This window comes from Callionymus lyra, chromosome 12 (assembly GCF_982586985.1).
Source record: "Callionymus lyra chromosome 12, fCalLyr1.hap1.1, whole genome shotgun sequence".
Lineage (NCBI taxonomy): Eukaryota > Metazoa > Chordata > Actinopteri > Syngnathiformes > Callionymidae > Callionymus > Callionymus lyra.
This window is the reverse complement of record NC_141829.1, coordinates 15,677,574-15,700,966: the sequence shown is the minus strand read 5'-3', so window position 1 is coordinate 15,700,966 and position 23,393 is coordinate 15,677,574. Positions and strand designations below refer to the sequence as shown.

Below are 23,393 nucleotides of genomic sequence, written 5' to 3'. Positions count from 1 at the left end.
TCGGTAGTCAAAAAGTAGGAGTAAAAACAGTATAAGACAGATCAAAAAAGTTATTAATCTGTGAGTCAGCATGAATGAAAAGTTAATAAACAGGAACTTAAATATGCTGCATGTGTAGGTGAGTTAGTACATTAGTAGTTAACAAGGTTTTTAATCTGGTAAATTGTCAAGTTTGTGTGTACTTAAGTAAGTAAGTCAATGACTTTGTCAGCAGGTGACTAAGCTGGTGACAAAGTGTATCTAAGTTTGCATGAGACAGTTAACTGGTTAATGAATTATTGATTGAATCTTTAAATAAATGTAAAGTTGTTAATTCGTCTGACTTGTGCTGAGTCATGTTTGCGTCGCTCGCTCGTCTTCAATGAATCAGCAGTTGTTTTTTCAGATTTTTTTAGAAAAAAGTGAAGCACTAACGCGTGAAACTTTATCTTAACTTTGCTTTTCCCTTCCGACTACAACTGCTGGATCGAGTTAGTCCGGCCCATCTGGCGCAGCAAATGGCCCAACTCACCAGGGAGCGTTGGGGGGGGAGGAGGAGGGAGAGAAGGAGGGCGAGAAGGGAGGGAGAGAAGGAGGGAGAGAAGGAGGGAGGGGGTTCGGATTGAAAACAGATCAGCAGCCTGATGATCTCAACACCACCGCATGTCTCTGCAGCCACCGTGTCTTCCAAACTTTTTGCTCGGACGCGGGATTCGAACCGACGACCCACCTCGCGCCGCCGCGCGCACGGAACCTCGAAGTAAAAAAGAAGGAGAGAAGAAGAAGAAGAAGAAGATGGATCGTAAGAAAAAGTTTCTGGCCGAAGCTTCGTGACGAGATGTCGCGCAAACTTTGATGGAGTTGAAACCCGAGTCGCAGTTTAAAACTCTTTTCGGAACCGAACGAGTGACCTCGGAGAAGTGAGTGGGACGCAGCGAAGGAGGTAAGGAAACTTTTTTTTTTTTGAAGGATGCTTGTCGGAACTTTTTTCTTTTTTTTCTTTTTCTTTCTCTCGTCTGCTTCTAGTAAGTGTTGTGCGGAGGAGGCTTCAGGCAGCTTCACATCTCATTTGCACTTTGAACTTATCTGACACAGGAATCCCAAAAATCCTCGCTGCAACTTGATCCACATGGGAAGAGATGCGAACCCGATCCGCTTTAAACGAGACCACTTTTAAAAATCCGACTTGCATTTTGTGCGTCAGTTGATCCCCTCGGACTAACTTTTTTAACACGTAAAAACCGCGTTCCACTAAAAAGAAAAAAAAAAAAGTCTTTGTCCCGCCGCTGACAGCGCCCGAGTTTTTTTGTTTTTTTTTTGCTTCTCATTGAGGGATTCGAACCTGGTTGTTTGCTCTCCACGCGGAGCAGTCAACAAACACTTGACGCCTTTGTGCGCCACTTGAAGCAAGATATATTTGCTGTTGGCTTTTAGCTTCACCAGCAGCTGCTAATGATCCAAACTACAGTGGCCCCTGTCTCCTCCTCGCTGGCCCCTCGCATCTCTCGCCTCACACACTTCTTAGTTTCACTGGTAAAGTTTGGGTGAAGAGATTTAAATTGTTCAAATGTTTCCTTCATTGCATTCAAACACTAACAAATGTTTTTTTTCTTTCTTGTTGTTTCCACAATCTGAGAAGTTTGAGGTTTGTTTACGAACACATGTCAAGATACAATTGTGGAGTCCAACAGGGGTCGATTCTTGTCTCACTTTAGTTCATCGAATTGGCTATTGGAATTAATGTAGTGTAGTTATTAAACTCAATTAGACAAAAAGTTTGTGGAAATAATTTATTTTTAAATTAAAGGATTTGAAAGACCATACGGTTGATTATTATAAAGATATTATTATCGATATATATCAGTATAGTCTGGATTGGGACCGTGATGGTTACTCAAACCCGGGTCAGATAACTGTAGGTCTTTATATCCATTTTTCTCAAACTTTTTCAAACAATAAAGACTGCACAGGTGAAATAGATATATTTATTTTAAGATGACTGTTGTGTGTAGTTTTAATTAGAATATTATGTATTGTGTTTATTTTAATATTGTGTTGGCTGTTGACTGACCTCTGACTTTAATGTGTCATCTGGACTTGGATTTATTTAGGTTTTTCAAATAGGAAAAAAAAAAGTGATTTTTTTCACTTTGGAACATATTTCACAGAATCTCATAAACAAACCCAAACCATTTCAGTCAAACATTTAATATTAAACATTTGATTTTTAGTAGTTTATGGTGGTTAAAAGTCTTCGTAGTACTGCAGGGAATTGCACTTGGTCTGTTTTTTGTTCGGATTAAACTGGATGTTGGGTGCTTTTGAAAAAAACCATAAAAATCTGACTCAAATATAAAGATATAAATGAATCCCATAAGTCGGACAAAGAGAAGCACATAGTCAGATTTAGTGCACTACAGAGGCTATAGGCTTGGGGGCCATACCTGGACTGCAGAGATCCTTTATGCGGCCTGCAAGAGGTTCCAAAAAATCTACTCCCAATTTAATTCAACAGCTACTTAAAAGGCTAAACCAGAAAAAGGTTGGAAAGAAGAAGTGATGGAACAGACTTGATGACCGTGTTTATCTTTTTACATCAAGAAGAAAAAGTTTTCTTGTGTCTGTGGTTAAACTCAATGTCACTTTTGTATGTGATTGACAGCTCCGTTTAGACTTTGAGTTGATATATATTCATGTATAAGTACACGATGAGAGTTGAGTTTGAGCTGCAACAACTACTCATGCAAGTAGGCTGAGTTCACTGAGAAGTGAATTAATAGTTAGATATTGCGGCATCTCTCGGAGCTTATTTTTCTTTATCGTTATTGTTCATGTTTAATCTTATTTAGTCCTGGAATATCTTTTTTTTTTTAAATCAAAACCTCAACAGCTTCATACTATGTGTTCAAGTGCTGTCAAGAATATCCAATTTTTTATGTTATTTAATATGACTTTCAAGGATCAGCCTGTTAAGTAATAATTTAACATGAAGGTCATTGATCATCAACTCAGAATGTTATTAAAAGTTTTTAGACCACTTTTTCAATCATGGATGAGGAATATCTATCGCTCTTTTCAGTCTATTTAGCTCCAGTGTTTTCTCCAAACTTCAGTGACATGTTCAAGTGCTGACAGGATGGTAAGAAAGTCTGGTGTTCAAATGTTAAAAAACACCCAGTTCGAGTGATCAAATTTAATTTTTTTTTGCAAAATGTCAGACATCTTGGATCAATCAATGATCTTCATGTTATTAAACTCCCGACACCTGAATATCAATCCTGAGAGTTCAGATTGTTTACTGCAAATAAGTTTTTAAATCAGGATCAATAATCACGTCGCTGGCGTGTCACGCATGTGTTGATCATGTGCTGGAGCGTCTGTCAATCATGCGATCGTGAACCCTGTCGATCCTTTCCTCCACGTTGGTCGCATTTTTCCCGCCGTCATTTGAGGCGGCTTCCTGGTTCGGTTTCAGAGTTTTGGGGATTATTTGTCATCCTCCGGTTTTTGTTTTTGCGTTTTCCGCTTCACATGATGACGACCTCGGTCGGGGTCGGAGGGGGGTGTAGTGGGGGGGTGCGATTTGCATGAAAGAGGAAGAGAGAGAGAAAAAGTTTTAGTGCATCGGGGTCCATTGTGAGGAATGAAGAGTTCCAACAGTTAGGACCTACGCCGAGTGAAAGGGCGGAAGAATGGATGAGCCCATTCAGCTCATTCAGCCCCCTCAGCTTGGGGGGTTCGGGGGAGACCCTTCGGCGCTCTGGTCCGGCGCTTCATCTCCGCGGCTTCACGCACGCTCTACAGATTTTAGTCTGAAATTCGCAGAATTTTATGAACTAACTTCTAAAAAAAAAAGAAGGGGGCGAGTAGGAGGGGAGGGCGAGACAAGGGGAGGCGGGGGTCGGGTTTGAAAGCAAATACCGATGAAGTCTAGCGTACTGGGCCACGGAGAGGAGGGACGGAGGCGAGGGTGAGTGACTCCTAGAAGAGGAGGAGGAGGAGAGGGGCGTAAGGGGGGGAGGAGCCCCTTCCCTCCCTTCCCTCCCTTCCTCCCACCTCCACCGCAGCCTCCCACTCCTGCTGAGTAAACTGAAAAGTTGAAAGGGAACAGCGCCGACCTTAAAAAGCCCGTCCTGGTCCGAGCCCTCGTTTCATTGAGCCAGAAACTGTACTGGGAGCAATGAAGCCATTCACGCCGTCACTTCATGATGGCAGCCTCAAGAAAAGGAGGGCGGCGGGGAGGAGGAGGAGGAGGACGAGGAGGGAGGGGGGGGCGCTGAGGAATTTATGGGATGAAGAGTACCTGCTGCTCCCTTTACAAGTCCAGTTTTCTCCTCGGTCCAGCAGAGAGATTCCAGAGAGTGTTCAGTTTTAACTCCTTTCGGTAGTATCTCGATCTGTTTTCGGGTTAGCCGATAAAGAGCCGCTTGAACGACACCGAGAGGGCGTTTATGTGGCCGGTCAAAGGAGTGGTGTGTTGAACGATCCCTCCTTGAGCGTTCCCAGCGCCCCGGCCCCTCAGACTTGTTGTGGGGTGGGGGGTGGTGGGGGGGTCGAAGAAGAGAGGTGCTGCTCAGGGCTCTCAGGCACAAAAACCTGCTTGTTTTAACGCCCGTTGTGTCGCTGATCTCGCCACGTCCTGTTCCTTTCTGTCTGGAGTGTCGGGAGTTTAATAGGCGGCGCATCACATCCGGGACGGTGGAGCACGCCGAAGCCTCTCCTGAGTGGGTCCTCCAGGCCCCCAGATGAGGAACCCAGCACTAGAGATGTGACACGTGTCTGAAGAGTTTAACAGAGTTTGTCAAAGTGCTGCGATCTGAAGGACAGAGTTTGAACTGGAAGTTGAACTTTTTGGGTACGAGACTCCAAACCAGCAGTGGGCAATTAAACTTCCTCAGGGGCCACATTTTATAAAGTAACTGCGGTGAGGGGCCACCGACCAAAAAAAAAAAAAGAGGCCAGAAGCTGTAGCTCAAGTTACAGAAATAAATCTAATTTCTGAGTGGCCACATTTTATACAGTGGCTGTTCTAAGGGGAAATCAAGCAAAAATAAAAGTAGCAAACAGTACAAACTTGAGTAAAAGAATCAAGCTTTATATGCAAAATATTATTTTATATAACTTTAACACGATATTGAAGCACTTTTTTTCCCAAATATTTACTTAAATATTTTTTGATTGCGATAAATACGGAGGAAAAAAAGAGACAAAAGTACTAAAACAAAAAAAATTAAATATTTAGAGAATAGTTAGTAAGTAAGTAAGTCATTTTTATTTGTATAGCGCTTTTCCAGACCAGGGTCACAAAGCGCTTAAACAATCAAAACAATATTCAATAAAGTAAATACTTTAAATTGAAATACAATTGATAACACAACAGTTATAGTATTGAATAATATAAATTAAAATGAATTCAAACTGTTAGTTCATAGATGATCTTTGACCTCTCGAGGGCCACATAAATACAGTCAAAGGGCCGCATGTACTCCCAGGCCGAACTTTGCCCAGGTCTGTGTTAAATCATTATCTCTTTTTTTTTGTATATAATTCTGTTAAAAGCACCTTTTTCCTGAACAAACTGTCTTGAGGGGCAATAAATAAAAATAAGAAAAGACAAAAACTGAGGAAAATGTTCTAAAAAAGTAAAACCTCATAGCCACATAAGGAGATTGTAATAGTAATAAATGCAAAAAAAACAAACGAGAATTTTAACATGGACTCATGAGGGGCACATACAGTAAAGACAAATACAAGTGCCTAATGTGGCCCTAGGGCTGCACTTTGCCCTTAAACACACAGAAAACGTAAATATTTAAATATTTTGAAAGAGAAAGCTAGCAGTTTGAACCTGAGTTTAAAACATAACATTTCACGTTATAACATTTTAGAAGGTAAAAATGGCAGAAAAGTGTTTGAAGAAAAAATCTACTCCTCTTGTTCAAACAGTCCAGTTTAAATCACATGGAGTAAAAAAAATGGAAACAACAGTAGCAAATTTAAAGTTGTAAAGTTCCCTGAGCAATCCATAATTCAACATGCAAATATTCACGGCAATTCTTCATTTTTGTGTTGCAATGAAACTGCCGGCTGCAAGATGACTGAGGACGAGAGGATACAGTCGATACCAGCAGCTTTTAAATCTATTTTTTTTTAGACATATTTTGGTTTCAAAACAAATGAAAGCAGTTACGACTTCATCAAGAGTCATGTGGTCTGTAAATTCTGCAACACCAGAGTGTAGTACTCGACAATACTACGAATATATACTTGTATCTACAGTATTGCAATCTATATCAGAGGTGCCCCTGTGTTGTTATACCTAGCATGTAGCTAGATTCTTGAACAAACACCCCTACTGTTGAGGAAGTGAATAAGGGAAACAAGACTGTATCTTTACCAACTGAGTTAAATATTCAAATTGATTTGCTCAATGATGTCCAAGACGTAACCGTGTCTCTAAAAATGAGCTGATGAAAGTATCAGAAAAGCATCTTCAGGGATGATAAGGTCAAACCAACTCCTAGAAGAATCTGTTTATCGTGAACTCTCTACTTAGCAGTAAGTCCGTCAGAGAAGAGTCATGTAGCAGAAATGTAACAGGCAGTGGAATGAATCTGTCGCCTCGGCAACCTGGCGACCGGAGTCGGTGCGGTCCAGCAAGAGGGGGAACACCCAGAGACGGCTGCCAAAGTTCTGGATGCTCATGAGCTCAGAAAGTGGTGTTTACGTTTGTCTTGGAGTAACTCAGGAGTCGCTCTAAAACCTCTGCTGCCCCCCCAAAAAACATCATCATTGTCCGGCAGCTCACAAAGGAACAATGCTGACCCGCCGCTCGGAGGTCTTCTGTGGAATCCCTGCCGAGGTCAGCGGGGGTCAGGTGGTGTGTAGGGGAGGGGAGGGGGATGGTGGAGGCCGTTTCATTATCTTAGCACAAGATTAACTCTCCGCACAAAAGAGAGTGTCGGCTTTTATCCGGCCGTCGGCTTTAAACAAATAGTTTATCTTTCCGTCATTTGGGGGGAAAATGGAGGGTTTACTGAGGAAACACTCGAGATCAAGTCGACAAATAAAAACGACAAGTCGCCCGCCGGATGATCAACACCTCTCTAGTTGGGCGTTTGACGATTTATTATGGGGTGCATTTTATATTTTGTTTAATTAGAGTATTTTTTTCTGTTTTTATTTTTGCAAAAGTTATGTTATCATAGTTCTTTTTTTTTTAATATTACATTGTCTCAATATAAATTAGTAATATTATCATCACTCATTTTGATAACTTTTCTTTGTTTCAAATATTCTTTTCTGTATCAGTCTATACATGTTTAATAAATATATAAATATTAGTATTTGGTACAATAAAACCTTTTTAGAACAGTGATAATATTTTGAATATATATCAAGTTGGAGCTAGTATGTAATTAGTTAAGGTCATTATTTATTTATGTATTTTGTTCTTATTATTGTATTTAATTCGGTATTTATAATGCAGTTTTTAGAGTTGGTATTTCTTTTTATTGCCCTTATCATTGTAGCGCCAATTAGGAACTTGCTCGGGTACAGTTGAGCAATATTTTTGAAATTAAAAAAATATAAAAATAAACTCTTTACACAGTGCAGGTTCAAATTTTAAAGTATTGGACATTTACAATAAGTAATAAATCATTTGATTTGTCTTATTTATTTTAAATATGATCGATGATACAAATGATGTTGTTGTTTTTCTCTCTCCAAATTTTTCTAAGTCAATTAAATACGTTTTTAATATTAGTAGAATGTAGGAGACGTGGCTTCATTTTTAATTTTATCAACTTATAATAACTTAAATGTGCCCCAGACTAGCACCAGCATTAGCATTTCTATTAGCTACAGAAGAAGTTGGAGTAGGTGTTTAGTTCTGCTGCTAATGTTGTCGTCTTTGAGGAGGATTTGCTGTTTCGTTATCACACCCTTATCTGAAGTGAACTGTCGACACATACACCCGCACACAATGAGCACTGTCTGTCGGGCCGACTCACCCTGAAGTCCAAACACAGACCGTCACGGAACCTGAGCCTCTCCTGGATTGAGAGACGTTTGAAAACGATGATGGTTCTGACCCGGACATGTGCTTGTCTTTAGCTCCGTGATGATCCCTCATATTGAGCATCAGGAGTTCAGTAAAAGAGGAAAAAACTGTCACGTGTCTCCAGAGGAGAGGGAGGAGGGCGAGCTGTGGGGGAACCGGGTGAGGAGGATGAGGAGGGCGAGAAGAAGGGGGTTGGAGGGTTAATAGAGGGTGAGGGAGGTGAAGGGAGGGCGAGAAGTATTAGGAGAGGGTTCAAAAGGGGGTGGAAAGGCAGAGAAGTAACGGGAGAGGGCGAGGAGGGGGAGGATAGGGTAAGGTGGGTAAGGACAGGGTGAAGAGGGTGAGGAGAGGGCATGGAGGAAGAGGAGGATGAGGAGGATAGGGTGAGGGGGGGTGTGGAGAGGTAGGAAAATAGGGCGAGGAAAGGGCAAGGAGTATGGTGGTTGAGGAGAGGCTTGGCGAAAAAAGAAGGGTGAGGAGATGAAGAAGTGGGTGAGGAAAGGAGGGTGAAACTTATGAGGTGGTTTAGAAGGGTGAGGCAGGGGAGTGGGGGGTGGGGGGATACTACAGATGAACTCTGCCCTGTCAACAGGTGGTCAGAGCCCAGTGAGGCATTCTGGGAAATGAGCAGGTGAGGACATGCGGACGCCCTGAAGTCACGACTGAGGAGAAAAGACTAAACAGACTGACGTGTGTTTCTGGCTTTAGTTTGTCAAATCCTAATCTGTTGTCGGGCCTGATGGAGAAAACCGACAGCTCCCTCGATGAGTTCACTGGGAGGGAGTGAGGCCAATTGAGCGTTGTAGCAGAAATGTTGATTCATTTCCAGTGTTTGGCTCAAAAGACCGGCTCAAAGTACTTCACTACCCTTTTAGCTCTTGCTAGCTAGCATGAGGTTGCCGGTTAGATTCCCTACCGTGCTCGACCGTCTCCGTAAGGAGGCGAGAATCTCACGGCTGAGCAGGAAGTTTTCCACGTTGTCAGCGGCTCCCTGACCTCAGCTGCCGCCACCAGCTGCCGCAGCAGGTGAAAGGTCATCACACCTCCACGCCGCAGGAGCGTCTCCCCGAGCACATCAGGCCTCAGAGTCCCCGGGCCCCACAGACGGCGAGTCTCCGGCGGGACAGCTGAAGCCGAGAGAGCGAGTGTGAACTCTCCGGGACCGAGAGGAAGTCACGTGAGTGCGACGCTGCACCGGGCGACAGCTGCCACACTCACTGACGCTTCAAAGTTGACACGTGTCGGGCCGCACACTCATTTGGCCTCCATTACAACGGAGCCCACCCCTGCCGAAACATTATGACCACCCCGGGTTCAAACAAACTCTCGTGTTACGAGCCGAGTCCAGGTGGTAATGTAAACGATAAGATCAAATCTTCTGAGTCAGGGACCGTGGTTCTGGTTTGGAACCTGGGATGCAGAAAACCAGGGCAATTCAGGCTGTGGGGCCATTTGTGGCCCTTGTAGTAAAACAACAAAAGTGATCATGAAGATTTATCCAGTGGCCCCCCAACAATCAATCAGTGACCAGAACCGGTCCCCACAAAGAGAAAAGTAATTACTATTTTATTCAAGTTTTGTTGATTATTACTGCCTGAAAAAGTGTTTTATTGAATATATAAAACATTACAGGGTTTTCTCCAACGTCACATTAGCACGAATAAAACAAGTAAACAAGCGAACATGAGTGAAAGACGAACTTTATATGGCACCATCTTGTTTTAGAGAAACCAAGATTCATTTTTAATCCATTTAATGTTCCGTTTTTGCATGTCATGCCATTTTATTTTTGTTATATGAATTGGTTGACCGGTCTGTGACAAACAATGCCGACATTACACTGGTGTACGGTGCCAAAAAACGTTTTATATAATGTGGATAACTATCCTTTCTTACAACATTTGATTTTCTTGATATATTTTTTTTGTTTTTTCTTAGACTTCCTCTCATAATACACCATTATTTCTTAATGTTTGACAGCTATTTAATGTAGCCATTAGCTCATTAAATTGCTCTTCCCTTCCTCCTCAATGGGGGAGTATCTTGGGATTTTGCTCACAAGTGAAGGAAGAATGGAGTGAATGCAGCCTTTTTCTCTTAGAAAAAAGTTCTTTACTATTTTAGTTTTGTTTTAGCTCCGCCATTTGGATGATACTCAAGGATCTTTCTGGTTTAATCTGAGTCCTTTGATCACAAGTAGATGTAGTTAAATGTCAGGATATACAACTGAGTATAAACTCCGGTCCAAATATTTTCTAAGTTCTCCAAAAAGGACTCAGAGACTGAACCGTCCGAGCCTCTTCCATATTCCATTTCCTCGAGTCTTCATGAGGGCCGTAATCCCCATCTGTGGACTGGATTGCGGAAAATGCGCCGTAATCAGCAGATAACCGTTGATGTAATATAAAAGGCATCTCAGAACCGGCAGAGCGAAAGCCCCTCTGGACGGAACTCGTAGCCGCCCCTCAACCTGACCTTTCCTGCGAGTGCAGGCAATATCCTGTGCTTGATCTCCTCGTCTGCCCGGGACCAACGCGAAACAGATGTCGACCTACGCGAGCACGAAGGAAAGCTGGACTGTGGCGGCGGGCGGGCGGGCGCGAGAGACATGGATCGGATTAAGGGACGCCCGTGAAGAACACGTCGATGATTTTGACGCTTCTTTAGACAGTTGGTCAAATGAATATATAGAAATGCTCTTGATCTTGAGTCACAATCAGCAGACGCACAGGAACTCTGGGACACCCTGGAAAGGTTGCCGGTCAAACATCAGCAAAAAAGTCCAACTACTCTCGAAGAAATGTGTTCAAATTTTCACATTTTTAGGATGTTTTCTCAAATATTAACTTTTTTTTAGTGACGTTTGAATTCACTGTGAGAGTATTTGGGACGATGCAGAATTGTTAAAATATACTCCTGAGTCCCGACAGTTGTGTTGTTGACCTGTTTGGGAGATTGTGTGTATTTATGGCTTCATATTTGAGACGTTGTTTGACCGATCAAAAGTTCACTTTTCTGGCTGAAAACCTTTTTTGGTAGTTAAGATAAAGGGTATTAAAGTGATTTGTAATGTGTATTTTAATGGTTTAGGATTTAAACGTATTCCATTTTCCCTTAAAAAGAGCTTAAAAACAACAACATTACTGCAGTTTCAATTACTTCACATCACACTATTATAAGGTAAGCAAAGGTAAAACTTTATTGATACCTTACCTTACCTTATAATAGTATATATAATATATAATAATAATAATAATAATGTCTATTTATATAGCGCCTTTCTAGACCAGGGTCATAAAGGGCTTTGACATATATATATATATATATATATATATATATATAACATATTTATATAAACATATAAACATATATATATGTCTTATATATGTTGTATCATCAGATTCTTAAGATAAAGATACAAAGTATTTCAAAAGGGAAAATGGGTTTCATGTTTCTGTAACATCTTAAAGGTTAAAAAACAACTTTGCCCTCATAAAACTTTGATTACAGTAGCACCAGCACTGTATTTAAAAAATATTTCGCATCTGTTCTCTCAAGCCTCTTCACGATGTGGATCGTTCCGAATTATCGTGAATCTGACGAGCGAGCGTTTCGTTCGGACGCTCCGAAATATTTCAACTAAGACGGAAACCACTGACGGTTCTGAAAACGTGTTCCGATTTAAAAGTCGACAGAAGGAATTTGACCGTTAAACCCGCCAATCAGAGTCGAACCACATTCCCACGGCGCCGCCGCCGCCGCCGCCGCGCTCCCTTTCCTCGTAGGTTCATCCCGACATACGAAAGCAATTTGAGCCGAAAGAAGAAGAATGTGTCGGACGCTGGGCTCCTAATCTCAGTTCCTGTTTTGGGTTAAAAAAAAGTTCCCCCGGTGCGATGCTGCGACCTCAGACGAAGACTTCTCCCGCGTGACGTGATTCAGCGGCAGAGAATGTGCTCCGGTTCTGTTTGAACTTGTCTGGTCTCGGAGATCTGAAGGCCCGGCGCCGCCGCCGCCGCCGCTCCACGACTCCTCCAGACTCGGAGCCAGCATCGTCTTCTGTGACTGTAGGTGGACATGATACCGGGTCATGTGAGGTGGACCAGAGCCGGCGGTGACAGACGCAGTGATGGAAGGCGAAACCATGTTTAGTTTCTTGGTTCTTGTTGTGTGAACCTGCATCGGTGCCAGAAACCCGAGCGCAAGGGTCCACAGGTGAGAGAGGGAGGGGGGGGGGGCGGGGCAACCTCACCTGTCCATCACAACCCGCCTGTAAGAGAAACCTACCAGCATGCGGTTCTGGAGGACTTAAGAGATAGGAAGGGACGAGCGCCTGGATCTCTTCAGAACAAACTCTTTTGATGTGTGTTTGCATTCCTGGAGTGAAAGAGGAGCCGCCGGGCGGCAGCGGAGGTGAAGATCACTCCAGACTGAAGCGGAGAAAAACAATAACTCAGCTTGTTAGTGAACCAAGTCGATGATCGCTCAGATTTACTCCACATCCAAGAGCTCGGCACACGGTTGGGAAAAGTACTCGGAAAACTTTGTCGGACTCAAAAGTATCAGCGGAACCTTTTTTAACAGACCAGTCCTGATAACCAAGTCAAGAAGAATTGATTCAGGATTCTTGCGAGACAAACGAAGGAGTATCTTAACTCAATTAATAAAAAGTTAATGTTGAGAAAGTAGTTTTGATCTAATACTTCAAACCAGAGGTCAGCAGCTTTTCTCGACTCAAGAACAAGATCAGTCTTCTCTCCTGGGGTAAGGACTCTCTAATAAGATGAAAGCTAAGTCGTCCAGGAGAGACTCAGAGCAGTACTTTTCCTTCTCCAAAAGACGGTTTAGTTGTCAGGATGTAAGTAAGTAAGTAAGTAATTTTTATTTGTATAGCGCTTTTCCAGACCAGGGTCACAAAGCGCTTAAACAATCAAAACAATATTCAATAAAGTATATACTTTAAAGATCAAGATAAAACTGATAACACAACAGGAGTTCCAGAAAATCAAGTAAAAACCTGAACAAATAAAAACTTCTTGAGATGTTTCTTGAAGGAGTCAGTAGACACTATCAGTCTTCTGGACTAGGGAGGCCCCAGCAGACCCGGGACACTCTGAGCCAGAATCCCCTTAATAAAAAACCTTCAGTAAATATCCTTCACTTGTACGAAGCAGACTTGAGTCACTCAGATTGTTGACCAGGTTTCACCTCCTCCGCAAAGACCACGGCAACACACAGAAAAAAATAAAAGTAAGAATACTTCACTCTGGTCTGTCTGTAACTCACTTATAATTCAAATACAAGTATGGAAAAATACAAAAAGGAATGAACACAATTTTAAAACGGACACACAATAAGACTGTGCATCCTTAAACACTGTTAAATAATAATAAAAAACATTATTTACAGAAGTAAAAAAAATACTTAAAAACAAAAGAAAACAATCAACAGCTTCAGGCGTCGAAGAGACTTCAGCTGTTGCCGGAGAATCTAAAGAGGATCCGTCACGAGTGGGCAAAAGGTTAAAACCGAGGAGGAATGTTCCAAGTGTCAGGACTAATTTACAGGTGGACAGGTGTGAGGACGAGGACGATCTTTAAATTGTTACTCGTGGACGTTAATCTTAAACCAGAATTCCGGGGGAAAATTTTGTTATTTGACTGATTTAAAGTTCATTTTTTTAGGGTTAAGAAATCTTTATGAAGATTTTTGTAATTAACATCATAATAGAGGGTATAAACGAACACTTCAACAACACACAGTTCTTTTCGGGGTTTTCTTTTAAAGATCTTTCTTTATTTTATTGTTGCTCAAAAAAAATCATCAGAATTTAGTTAAATACTTCATGTGTACTTTTGTACCAATCCAAATAATTAGAAATATACATTTCAGAATAGTATTATAGGCACCAAGAAATACCAAAAAATACAAGGCTGTTTAAAACTCAAAGAAAAGGACATTTTCCACAATTTAAGTCTATTAAAAATAATTATTAAAAATCAAAGAGTAATCGTAATAAAAGATAATCCGCCCACACGTGATCGTCTGGACGTCATCCGGTTCGGGTCAGGACCTGAGCACACACCCGTCCCTCAGCTGGACGTAATGAGTTCCGTTCCAATTGTGCAAACGGAGTGCCGAGGTTCTTCAGACGCTCACTGAGTCAACAACACGGGCCCGGGCCGGAGTTTGGCAACGTGCCGCTTGTTTGACTTGCTGGATCATCCTCCGCTTAAGAACAAACATCTCCCTCGCTCGCGTTTGTTTTCTCGCCGCCCGACTGGTGAGAAGAGTTTAGCGGTAGGCCGAGAACACGAGAGTGGACGCCGTCAGAAGGAAGGAAGGGAGTAGGGGAGGGGATGAACAGAACCAGCCTAGTTGACTCACCAAAACTCCAGAACATGAAACTACTATCTCACATTCGAGTGAGTCTGTTGGTCGGATCCGTCCGACAATTGCTCACTGATCTGGTCGCGTCCGGTCAAACGTGAGACGCGTTCATGTGGCTTTCCAACATGTCGCCGTGAGCACGGGTGTGTGTGTGTGTGCGACCCGTCTAGGTGCCAGTCGTCTGACTCTGGGCCAGCGTAAGCCGATTAGAGGTGGGCGACTAACAGGTTTAGGCTACATCTGCTTCTCCTCTCCGCGGTGCCAACACGGCCAGGGAACTAGCCAGGAAGCTGAGCGAGTGGTAGAATGTGACTCGATCTTTCTCTTCTCGTTCTTCTGGAGACGGTTTTCTCAACACTGTTTCCGACCCATTAACATCTGGCAGAGCCGAGAGTTGAACTTAATCGTGATGATCCCAAAGATCCAGAACCCCCTCCTCCTCCACTCCCTCTTGACAGCAGAGATCCGAGGGGTCTGGTACAGGTGTGAGCGGCTCGGACAGATGGCCGGGGCCAAAGGAGAACTAGCAACAAGGGGCACTTCTTTTCTCATCTTCTGGTCGAGTGGGCAGCGAACAGGATCAAGCTCCCCCTTCCAACCCCCCTGGTGTCATGTGATCGCAGACTTGCAACAGTGCAGACGAGAACCCGACTCAAGTCGAGTTTGTAAAGTTTTTCTTTTTAAAATTATATCGGTTTACGGTATTTTTTCAGTTGTTTTGCCACATGGAAACGGTAAATAAGAAGAATTGGAATGATAAAGTTAATTCAAAATATTTATTAAAAATATTTATTACATTTAACATAATTTTACTTGTATATTAACTGGAGAAAAACATGTAAAAAAAAAAGGAAAAAATTAAATAAATTACCAGGTTGCAATGGAGCCATACTAGGGCTCCTGACCAAACTAAAACAAAAAGAAAGAAAGGTATTTTTTCACGGAAGAATTGAACATTTCTCGTCTCTAACAAACATTAAAAAGTAATATAGTTATTATTATTATACAAAAAGATGTAAAAGAAATATATAATAAAATAGTTATTGAAAAATTTAAAGTACAAATAAAAAGGAAAGTTGAAAAAATGACCAGGAAACAGAAAAATATATACATATTTTATAATCCACCACACAAACTTCCCGACTGTCTTCGTGACCTCTGACCCGTGTCTCTCTTGTCTTCCCAGGTTGTGTGGACCTAACAGGATGGACATGTCTGCTCCGACAGCCACAGAGAAGAAGGAGGGTAAAGGGCCGGCTCTGGACGGGAGCAGCTTTTCCGAACTCCCCAAGAAGCCGTCGCCCACGACCCTGACCAGAGGTACGTTGACCCCGATACACCTGTTCATCGCAGGTGAATCTCTTTGTATCCTCCATCTTCTTTGAGACGCAAAAGTTAGTGGGCATCACTAAGAGAAGGATCATGGACACACGGGAGAGGTTCGTCTTTCTTTACCATGACAAAAGAAATGGACCAGAACCTGGACATTGGACCTGTGGTGCATTCAAGAGCGTAGGACAGATGAAGTTAAGAGAAAAACGAATGGTACAGAATAAAACTCAAGCTTTTATTTTGGTAAAACCCTTGGTCAGGAGAGTCAAAATCAATCAAGTGATCAAATCATGGGTTAATATTTCTTTAACATATTTACCAAACTTTCTTTTTACGTTTTTACAAATTCCTTTCCGATTTAATCTTAGTAATCATTTTTGTTGGATAATATCAGTTCCTTATTGTGAACGACCTGATTTATGTTACTTTTTAAGTTTTTTTGGCTGTAGTTGCGTTTTTTAATCACTTATTCTTTTAGTAGTCGTATTTACGGGCCCTTTATTTGGAAGTGAAGCGAAAAGTTTGTTCACCGGCACAGTAAAACAGTAACATATATATATTAATCAAACATTCCCCAGAACTAGCACAAGGCCTTTATGTGTATATTATCTTATATAAGTCGCTAATTTATGTTATCATTGCTAAGTCAAAGGTCACTTTTACGTGAAACTCGAGTCCAGGTGTGTATATTTTTGGTCTGTCTTGCTCTTATGGCGACTTTTTGGATGACGAAAAATCTCAAATAAGAATCCAAAGAATCAGCAGCGAAGACTAGAAATCTTCACAGGTCACAATATCAACATGTACATTCATTTACTTAGATTTGAGACCACCGTCCATGAGTCTTTCCAACCAACACGGAGGACCAGAACTATCCTCATACTCGCGAAAGTTCACGGTCAGACTTCTTTGGTTCCGAGCGGATCCAAGACTCAGATGGGTTTTTTTTTCTCCCCCCTGAATCTCCACTTGGTCTTCCGTCTAAAGAACCAACGGAGCGGATGAAAAGAGAGCCGGGGAATGGGGGGATACGCATGTTTCTGAGATGTCAGAGCATGGATGATGAAAAAGTGCGATAATGAGGTCGAAGGACCTTGTTCTCACCTCCCAAGTGCAGATTTCATGAATTAGTCAGAAAGGCTGCCGCGGCAGTGGACTGCGGCGTCGGAGGGGCCGCGGATAAAGGCCTGGGAAAGAGGGGGTTGGGGGGGGCACCTTTGAAATGCTAACAAGAAGACATCGCCCGTTATTGTGGCCTTATTTTTTTGGGGGTTCTAACGATGGGCTTGGTGGCCTGCCACTGCGGTTGTTTGGGGATGCGGCGGGTGAAAGTAGGACGTCTCAGCGCGCTGGCACCTCCACAAAGGATCATGAGAATGATATCGCTCCTGCCACCCCTTGAATTATTCACCCGCGTTCACACGTTTGTTGATGCCGGTGGTCGAGCGTCGGTCCTCGGGGGGCTCCGGGCGTGAGAGAGTGATTAAATAAATAGCTTATAAGTAAAACATGAGACTTTCGGTGTGAAGAGAACATTGTTGCTCCGGCCCCGGGACCGGACACTCGGGGTCCCCTCGGTGGGTGGGGGGGGTCGGCTCGCCGGCATCATCGGGTGGGCGACCGGTATCGGTTTAATGAAGCGTCTGGTGCCGCCGCGGAAGTGGGACGTCAGCACGTAGCGTCGGATGGTTTTTGTTTGTGATCTCTTATTATTCCGTCTGTGGATTAGCATGCAACAACAAATGGGGCGAATGTGAATAAATAACGGGACTTCCGAGGATGTCGAGGTGTCACAGCGACGGAACTTAAGAACAAGTTTTTGTCGGCGACTCTGTAGCAGCAACGAATATTACTCTGTCCTTAAACCCTCATCAAGATAAACCCTGTAACCTAGGCAACGTGAAGCCTCATGGTCTTTGTTTTTTATTTTGTTTTTATTTTAAATAATTTTTTAACATGTTTTTTATTCCATAAGTAAATTGAATTTAAACTGATTTCCTCTTGAATAAAAGGCTTTAAAGAAGATGCTCTTCAACTTGTCTATTTCAAATTTCTAAAATACAAATAAAACATAAAATGGTACAAATTCACATTAAAACCAAACTTTAATTTAAATTTAAACACAAAATATAAATCAAATTTTTAAAAGAAAAGTTTAGAACTGACCTCTGGAGGCCCCCACGGGGCCAGTTCAGTTTGAGACACTCGCCTTCACCCTTGCGTTATCTCAGGGTCAAGGTGACCCGAAGGCCTGAAACCAAATGTGTTTTTGGTATCCCTTGTGTTGTCTCCGCGTCAAGATGAACGACCTCCCTGGCTTCCATAAATACATATGCAGGAGGTCGGTCACCTTGAGCCAGAGACAACACAAGGGATACCAAAAAACCATTTGGTTTCTGGCCTTTCGGGTCAACTTGACCCTGAGATAACACAAGGGTTAAACTTGCTGATTTCACATTTCTAAAATAAAAATGACATGAGATAAATGATCCAAATTTACAGTTAAACCACAAAAGAAACATGAAACCACAAATTGTAAATAAAAATAAAAAACCGAGCCATTTGATATTGGGACACTTGCCTTAAAGGATCTAAAACTTTCTAAAATTAAATAAAAAGTCTTAAAAAGGATTTGAAAATCTCGTTAAAATGGTAACAAATGCACAAACATCTGTCTGCCTTTGAAATGTCTCCCCTTCTGCTATAAAACGTGTGAGTTGCGTAATCGAATCTCACAGAAATTCATCTCCGTCTTTGTCCGTCCGGCTCGATCAAGAGGTTTGATCGCGGGCGTGAGTGTGACAGCTGGACCGAGGTCTGTTCTCAGGAGAGCTGCCGATATCTGGAGAATCCTCCGGCCACATTTAGGCCGTCACTTCAAAGCGCTTGGCACCGGGGTCAAACAAAACTCAACTTTGGAGGTTTTAAATCTGTGTCTGACCGTTATAGAAGGAGCATTGGCCGACATCTGCAGGTTGAAGGGTCGAGTGAAGACTTGGAGATACTTTCGTTCCTGAATAGAGCTGCTAGAATCCAGACGACACATTTGTACTGAGAGTTTTGATCAGTATTTCTCGCTTTGCATATGAAGCTAATATGTTACACACAAACATCAAGTCAACATCTAAGTCATTTTAGTTTGAACTGTATGGAGGTAGAATTACAAACATTTTCTATTTAAAAAAAATCTTCTTTTAATTAAAAAAAAATTGCTTAAATTAAATTATTTAATTTTTAATTTCAATTACGTTAAAAGTTTGCCAAAATCGAAAAGATAAATATATATTTTCGATGAAAAGAAGTTGCTTCAATCACAAAATATACATTTTAATAAATAAAAAAAGTTTCTTCAACAATTAAAACGATTAAATAAACTAGAAAAGTCGCTTAAATAAAAAAATATAAATGTCCAATAAAAAAAGCTGCTTCAAATTTAAAAAAATAAATAAAGTAAACATTATTTTTAATACAGTAAACAAAAGTAGAGGAAAAGATAAAAAGAAGTTTAAAAAACCTTAATATTTTTAATAAAGTAAAAATCAAAAAAGTTGCTTGGATCAAAAAAAGAAAAGTTTCATTTAAACAGTTTGTCTTAATTATTCAATTGTACTTCAAGTGAAAAAAAGTTTTAAATTCATTCATTTTTTATTGAAAACATTATCTTTGATTGAAGCAACTTCTCAATAGAGTAATAAAGAACATATTTACTTACTATGTACTTTCCCATTTTTCTTGGGAATCTTCTCATCACTTGTTTCAGATCAACTCAAGCTCCAGTTAAGAACGCTAATCTTCGAGGAACATTTTTCAGCCCAAATCAACCACGAAAGAATCTGCTTGAACCTAATCCGTTCTGTCAGTCGCTCTCGAATCTCATAACTGGTGTTCATGAGTCTCGCTCTTCTCACACATTCTGCCCTTTTGAACTTGTCTGCAGCTCGGGAGTGTTAAGACATAATGGAAGTGTGTCTGGCCTCTAATGGAGAGAGTGTGTCATCGGCATCCGAGGAGGGACGCCACGGTTCAAGTCCGCGAGAGAGTCGTGCCTCTTTTCCGAAAGGGCTCTTGTTAATGGTTTTAAATGGGCACCCGCATTCTGCATGACAGCCTGCATCTGTCTCGCGGGGCGTGCTTCCACAGGCCGGTTCCGTGCAACCCGACTCCCGAGTCCCCGGGATTTACGAGTCGGTGTCGGCTCTTTGCTTTTTACCATGTCAGCGGAACATGTGTTCGGATCAGGTGCCCGACTGTAAAACATCTCTCGGTTTCAAAGGAAATACCTGTAGAATGATCCGCTCCGCCCCCAGCCACGCTCGCTGCCAGAGCCCCTCGTTTTTTTTGTTTCCACGGAAAGTTTTTTTTCCAGGGGAATTTTTCCCATCATCTTTCATTTTTGGTGTTGACTGTACGAGGCCACTGGAGCAGATTTGTGTGTTTCTGCGTGTAACGTTCATCTGTCTTTGGCGCGACAGAGAGCGATGCTCGGGCGGCAGAGGAAACGACGACGCTGTCCACGTGTAATTATTCACGCCGGTTGAGACGCGCCGGCTTCACCTTTGTCGACATTTGTTTAAGCTACGCGACTAAATCACCGTCTTCCCCTCGTTCTCCTTCGTTCGCCCACATTGATCATCGGCGCCTGAGCGCAGATGGACGATCGGAAGAAACTCCACTTTAATTACCGTTTGCGATAAAGAGCAAACGTGTTAATCACGTCGATCAAGAGACGCGGCCTCAATCCCAGAAAGGTCCCCGGAACGAGGCGAGGCTCTGGACCCCGGGGTCCTTCTAGCACCCATTTGGCAGAGAAAAATGTCCCAGAGAGAGAGAGAAAAAAAAATACCCACACCCTCCTCCCGAAATCCCTCTTACTCCAAAGGGACGGCCACTAATCTTCCTGAGAAAGAGATTTTTGCTTTTCTTTCTTGTGGCCCTAAATGAGGCTCTTACGTTCTTGCGGTTCACAGATGGAGCGAGAGGGACAGAAAAGGAGGTTTTTGGGGCTCAACGGCAAGGGTTATGCAGGGATGACCACATTCATGCCCTCTCTGGGTTTAACTCCCTGGCCCTCCACCTTTAGCCGGGTGAATAGTGGACGTTTAAAAAGGATTTTTTTCTCCTTTTTTTTTTTTTTAAAGATTTTCAGACGATAAAGGCTCGGTTGTTTCAGATTCAAGCAAGGCTTCAATGGGATTTAAATATCCACAGAACTGGTCCTGAGTTTGACGATACAGTGATCCATCGCCAATAACTTACATGGTTTCACTTTTGGGTTTTTTTTTGCACATGATCAATAATACGGGGGCGAGATGGAGCAGTAAATCAACTTATTGTTCACGACTTTACAAATAGCCGATCTATTCAAACATTAACTAAACTTCCACAATAATACAGAACTTAGTGGGAGGCACTAATTCCCACACACACCTTGCTTAAGGTGCCGACGAAACTGAACTCCCATGATGCCTCCCTACGCACTGCTCTATTTAATAACGACAAATTGCTCGCTACTATACTCATATACGATATTTTAATTCTACATCTATGTTGCTATCTCAAAAGGGGATTTCTGACTTCTGGGATTGGCTGGCTGGGCGGCAAAGCATTATAGGAGCTGTTCCGGTGACTGTACGGAGAGGGTTGTTGACAGGAATGGCACCTCATATGTTCAATGTTGAATTTGCAAGTTTAAATAAATGTTGTTGAATGAAACAAAATTACGTCGTCACTACTTTGCGGATTTCGTTAAATGCAAATGCCCCCCCCCCCCCCCCCGAAAAAACGAGATACCACTGTAGTCCAGAACAGGCCTCACCAAATGTTGGATCTTGTTACGTACCTAGACAAGGTCTCATGTGGACCCCCTTCAAGGATTTCAATTGCAGTTCAGTTGTTTGGTAGCCATTGTGATCACATGACCACAATAATAATATTAATTTGGACAGAGTTGCCAGGCCTCATGTTAATGGATGTTTAATGGGTCCAAACCTAAAGTCCTCCTAAGATGGCTGGTCCACCGAGCCAACCGACCACCTTCCGCCTTCATGATGCAGAGTTGACTTGACCAGTGGCCGTGGAGGGTTGCGTGTTCTCCTCATGTGTATTCATAATTTTCTGCTCAATTATGGATGGTAAAAAAACATGTTACTTTCACGATGGGCTGAGCTAAGAAGCCGCTACACTGTGCAACTCATTAGCTTCATTTTCACCCGTGGATATTAACGAGGGACCAGCGCCGAGGTCTCTGATGTGGTCATGAGCCGAACAGGGCCACGGCGACTCTTTGGAAAAAAGGCTCCTTTTGCGTAAATCTCAGAGGTATAGAAGAGACGGCTCTGCTTGTCCACGCTTGTCCACCATGTCAGATTTCCTTTTTTTTTTAATGGCACTCGTTGAAGACTCGTGTGATTGTAGCATGAAGACAAGAGCACCAGGGGAGAATCCAACAAGTTTCCATCGTTACGACAATGAATCCTTGTCTACTGTCACTGACTCTAGTTTGCTCAAAGACATGTGGGATTGAATACTTAACCTTGTAACAAAACCTTGTCTGTTTTGTTTCGCAATATATAGAAAAAATGCTATTTTTGACAATAAAACAACACATTTGACGGTTTATTTTTTATCCATTTGTTACGCTTATGAATAAGGTTGTGGACTTTTCTCATGTTAACGTTTAGTTTTGTTGAGTGACAGAAAACAGCCATGTTTATTGTAATAACTATTCGGCTTCATCACCAGTAAATATTATTTGTGAGGCGAGAAAAAAGACGTGTTGAAGCCATGAATTTATCAAAAATGCTCTAAAATTATTATTTTGTTGTGTTTAATTACCTTTAAATACATGTATTTTAACATGAATTACATGGATGAAACATGTTCATGCATCTAAAAGCACTTCATCGCAAAAAATATCTAAAAATCTTTTACTTTATTTTGAGTAGAGAAATCAATTACAATAGAGACAAATCTAGTTAAAAATTAGTTAATTCGATTTTAATCAATTAAAAAGCCCAAAATAAAACGATTGAGCTTTTGCTGAACTCATAAGGACTTAGAAATATATAGTCAAAGGGCAAAACGTGTAAAATAATATGTAAAATACATTTTATTACATAACAAAACTAGAAAAAAATTCTAGTAAATTCATTAAAATGTCATTACTTTAATTCATTCACTGGACAAATACAGCGTGGAAAACCAGTCTTGTCGTACGTGTGTTGTGGATCCGGCTCTGTGTCGGTCACGGGGATGTAAATGAGAAAAAGTTATTTAAAAAGTCGTAAAACTCTGAACTCTCGGGGTTTGTCGAGTCGGATCACTTTGAGCAAAAATAAACGGCGCAAGTGTTTAGACTCGGCAAAACAAAAACGTGTCCCTCCCTGTAAACACAGACAGAGGCGCTAAAGCAAACAGGAGGAGTTGACGTAGAACCGGGCCTCTTGTGGTACGACCCGCAAACCCCCCTCCTCCACCAACCCCCTGTCTTAGGTCCGCCTTCGTGGACACATGTGCTCGCCGTGGCGCAGATGTGCTCAGTCAGCAGTCACAAACTTCTTAAGACGGAGGTTGGAAGCAGATTAGTTGCTTGGACTCAAACTTTACGCCCACTCCCTAGTTTAGGTTT

At 42.0% G+C, this 23,393-nt stretch overlaps 1 protein-coding gene across 2 annotated transcripts in view; it reads left to right on the top strand.

Annotated features, from left to right (window-relative positions):
- Window positions 1-634: 634 nt before the first annotated feature.
- The window catches only part of gli2a (GLI family zinc finger 2a), a 65,845-nt gene continuing 43,086 nt past the window's right edge, over window positions 635-23,393 (top strand). For both annotated transcript variants that reach the window (XM_087803874.1, XM_087803873.1), the window contains exons 1-2: window positions 635-922; window positions 15,621-15,754. In XM_087803874.1, the coding sequence (XP_087660000.1) occupies window positions 15,640-15,754 (115 nt within the window). In that variant the 5' untranslated portion in view covers window positions 635-922; window positions 15,621-15,639. The remainder of the gene's footprint in view (window positions 923-15,620; window positions 15,755-23,393) is intronic.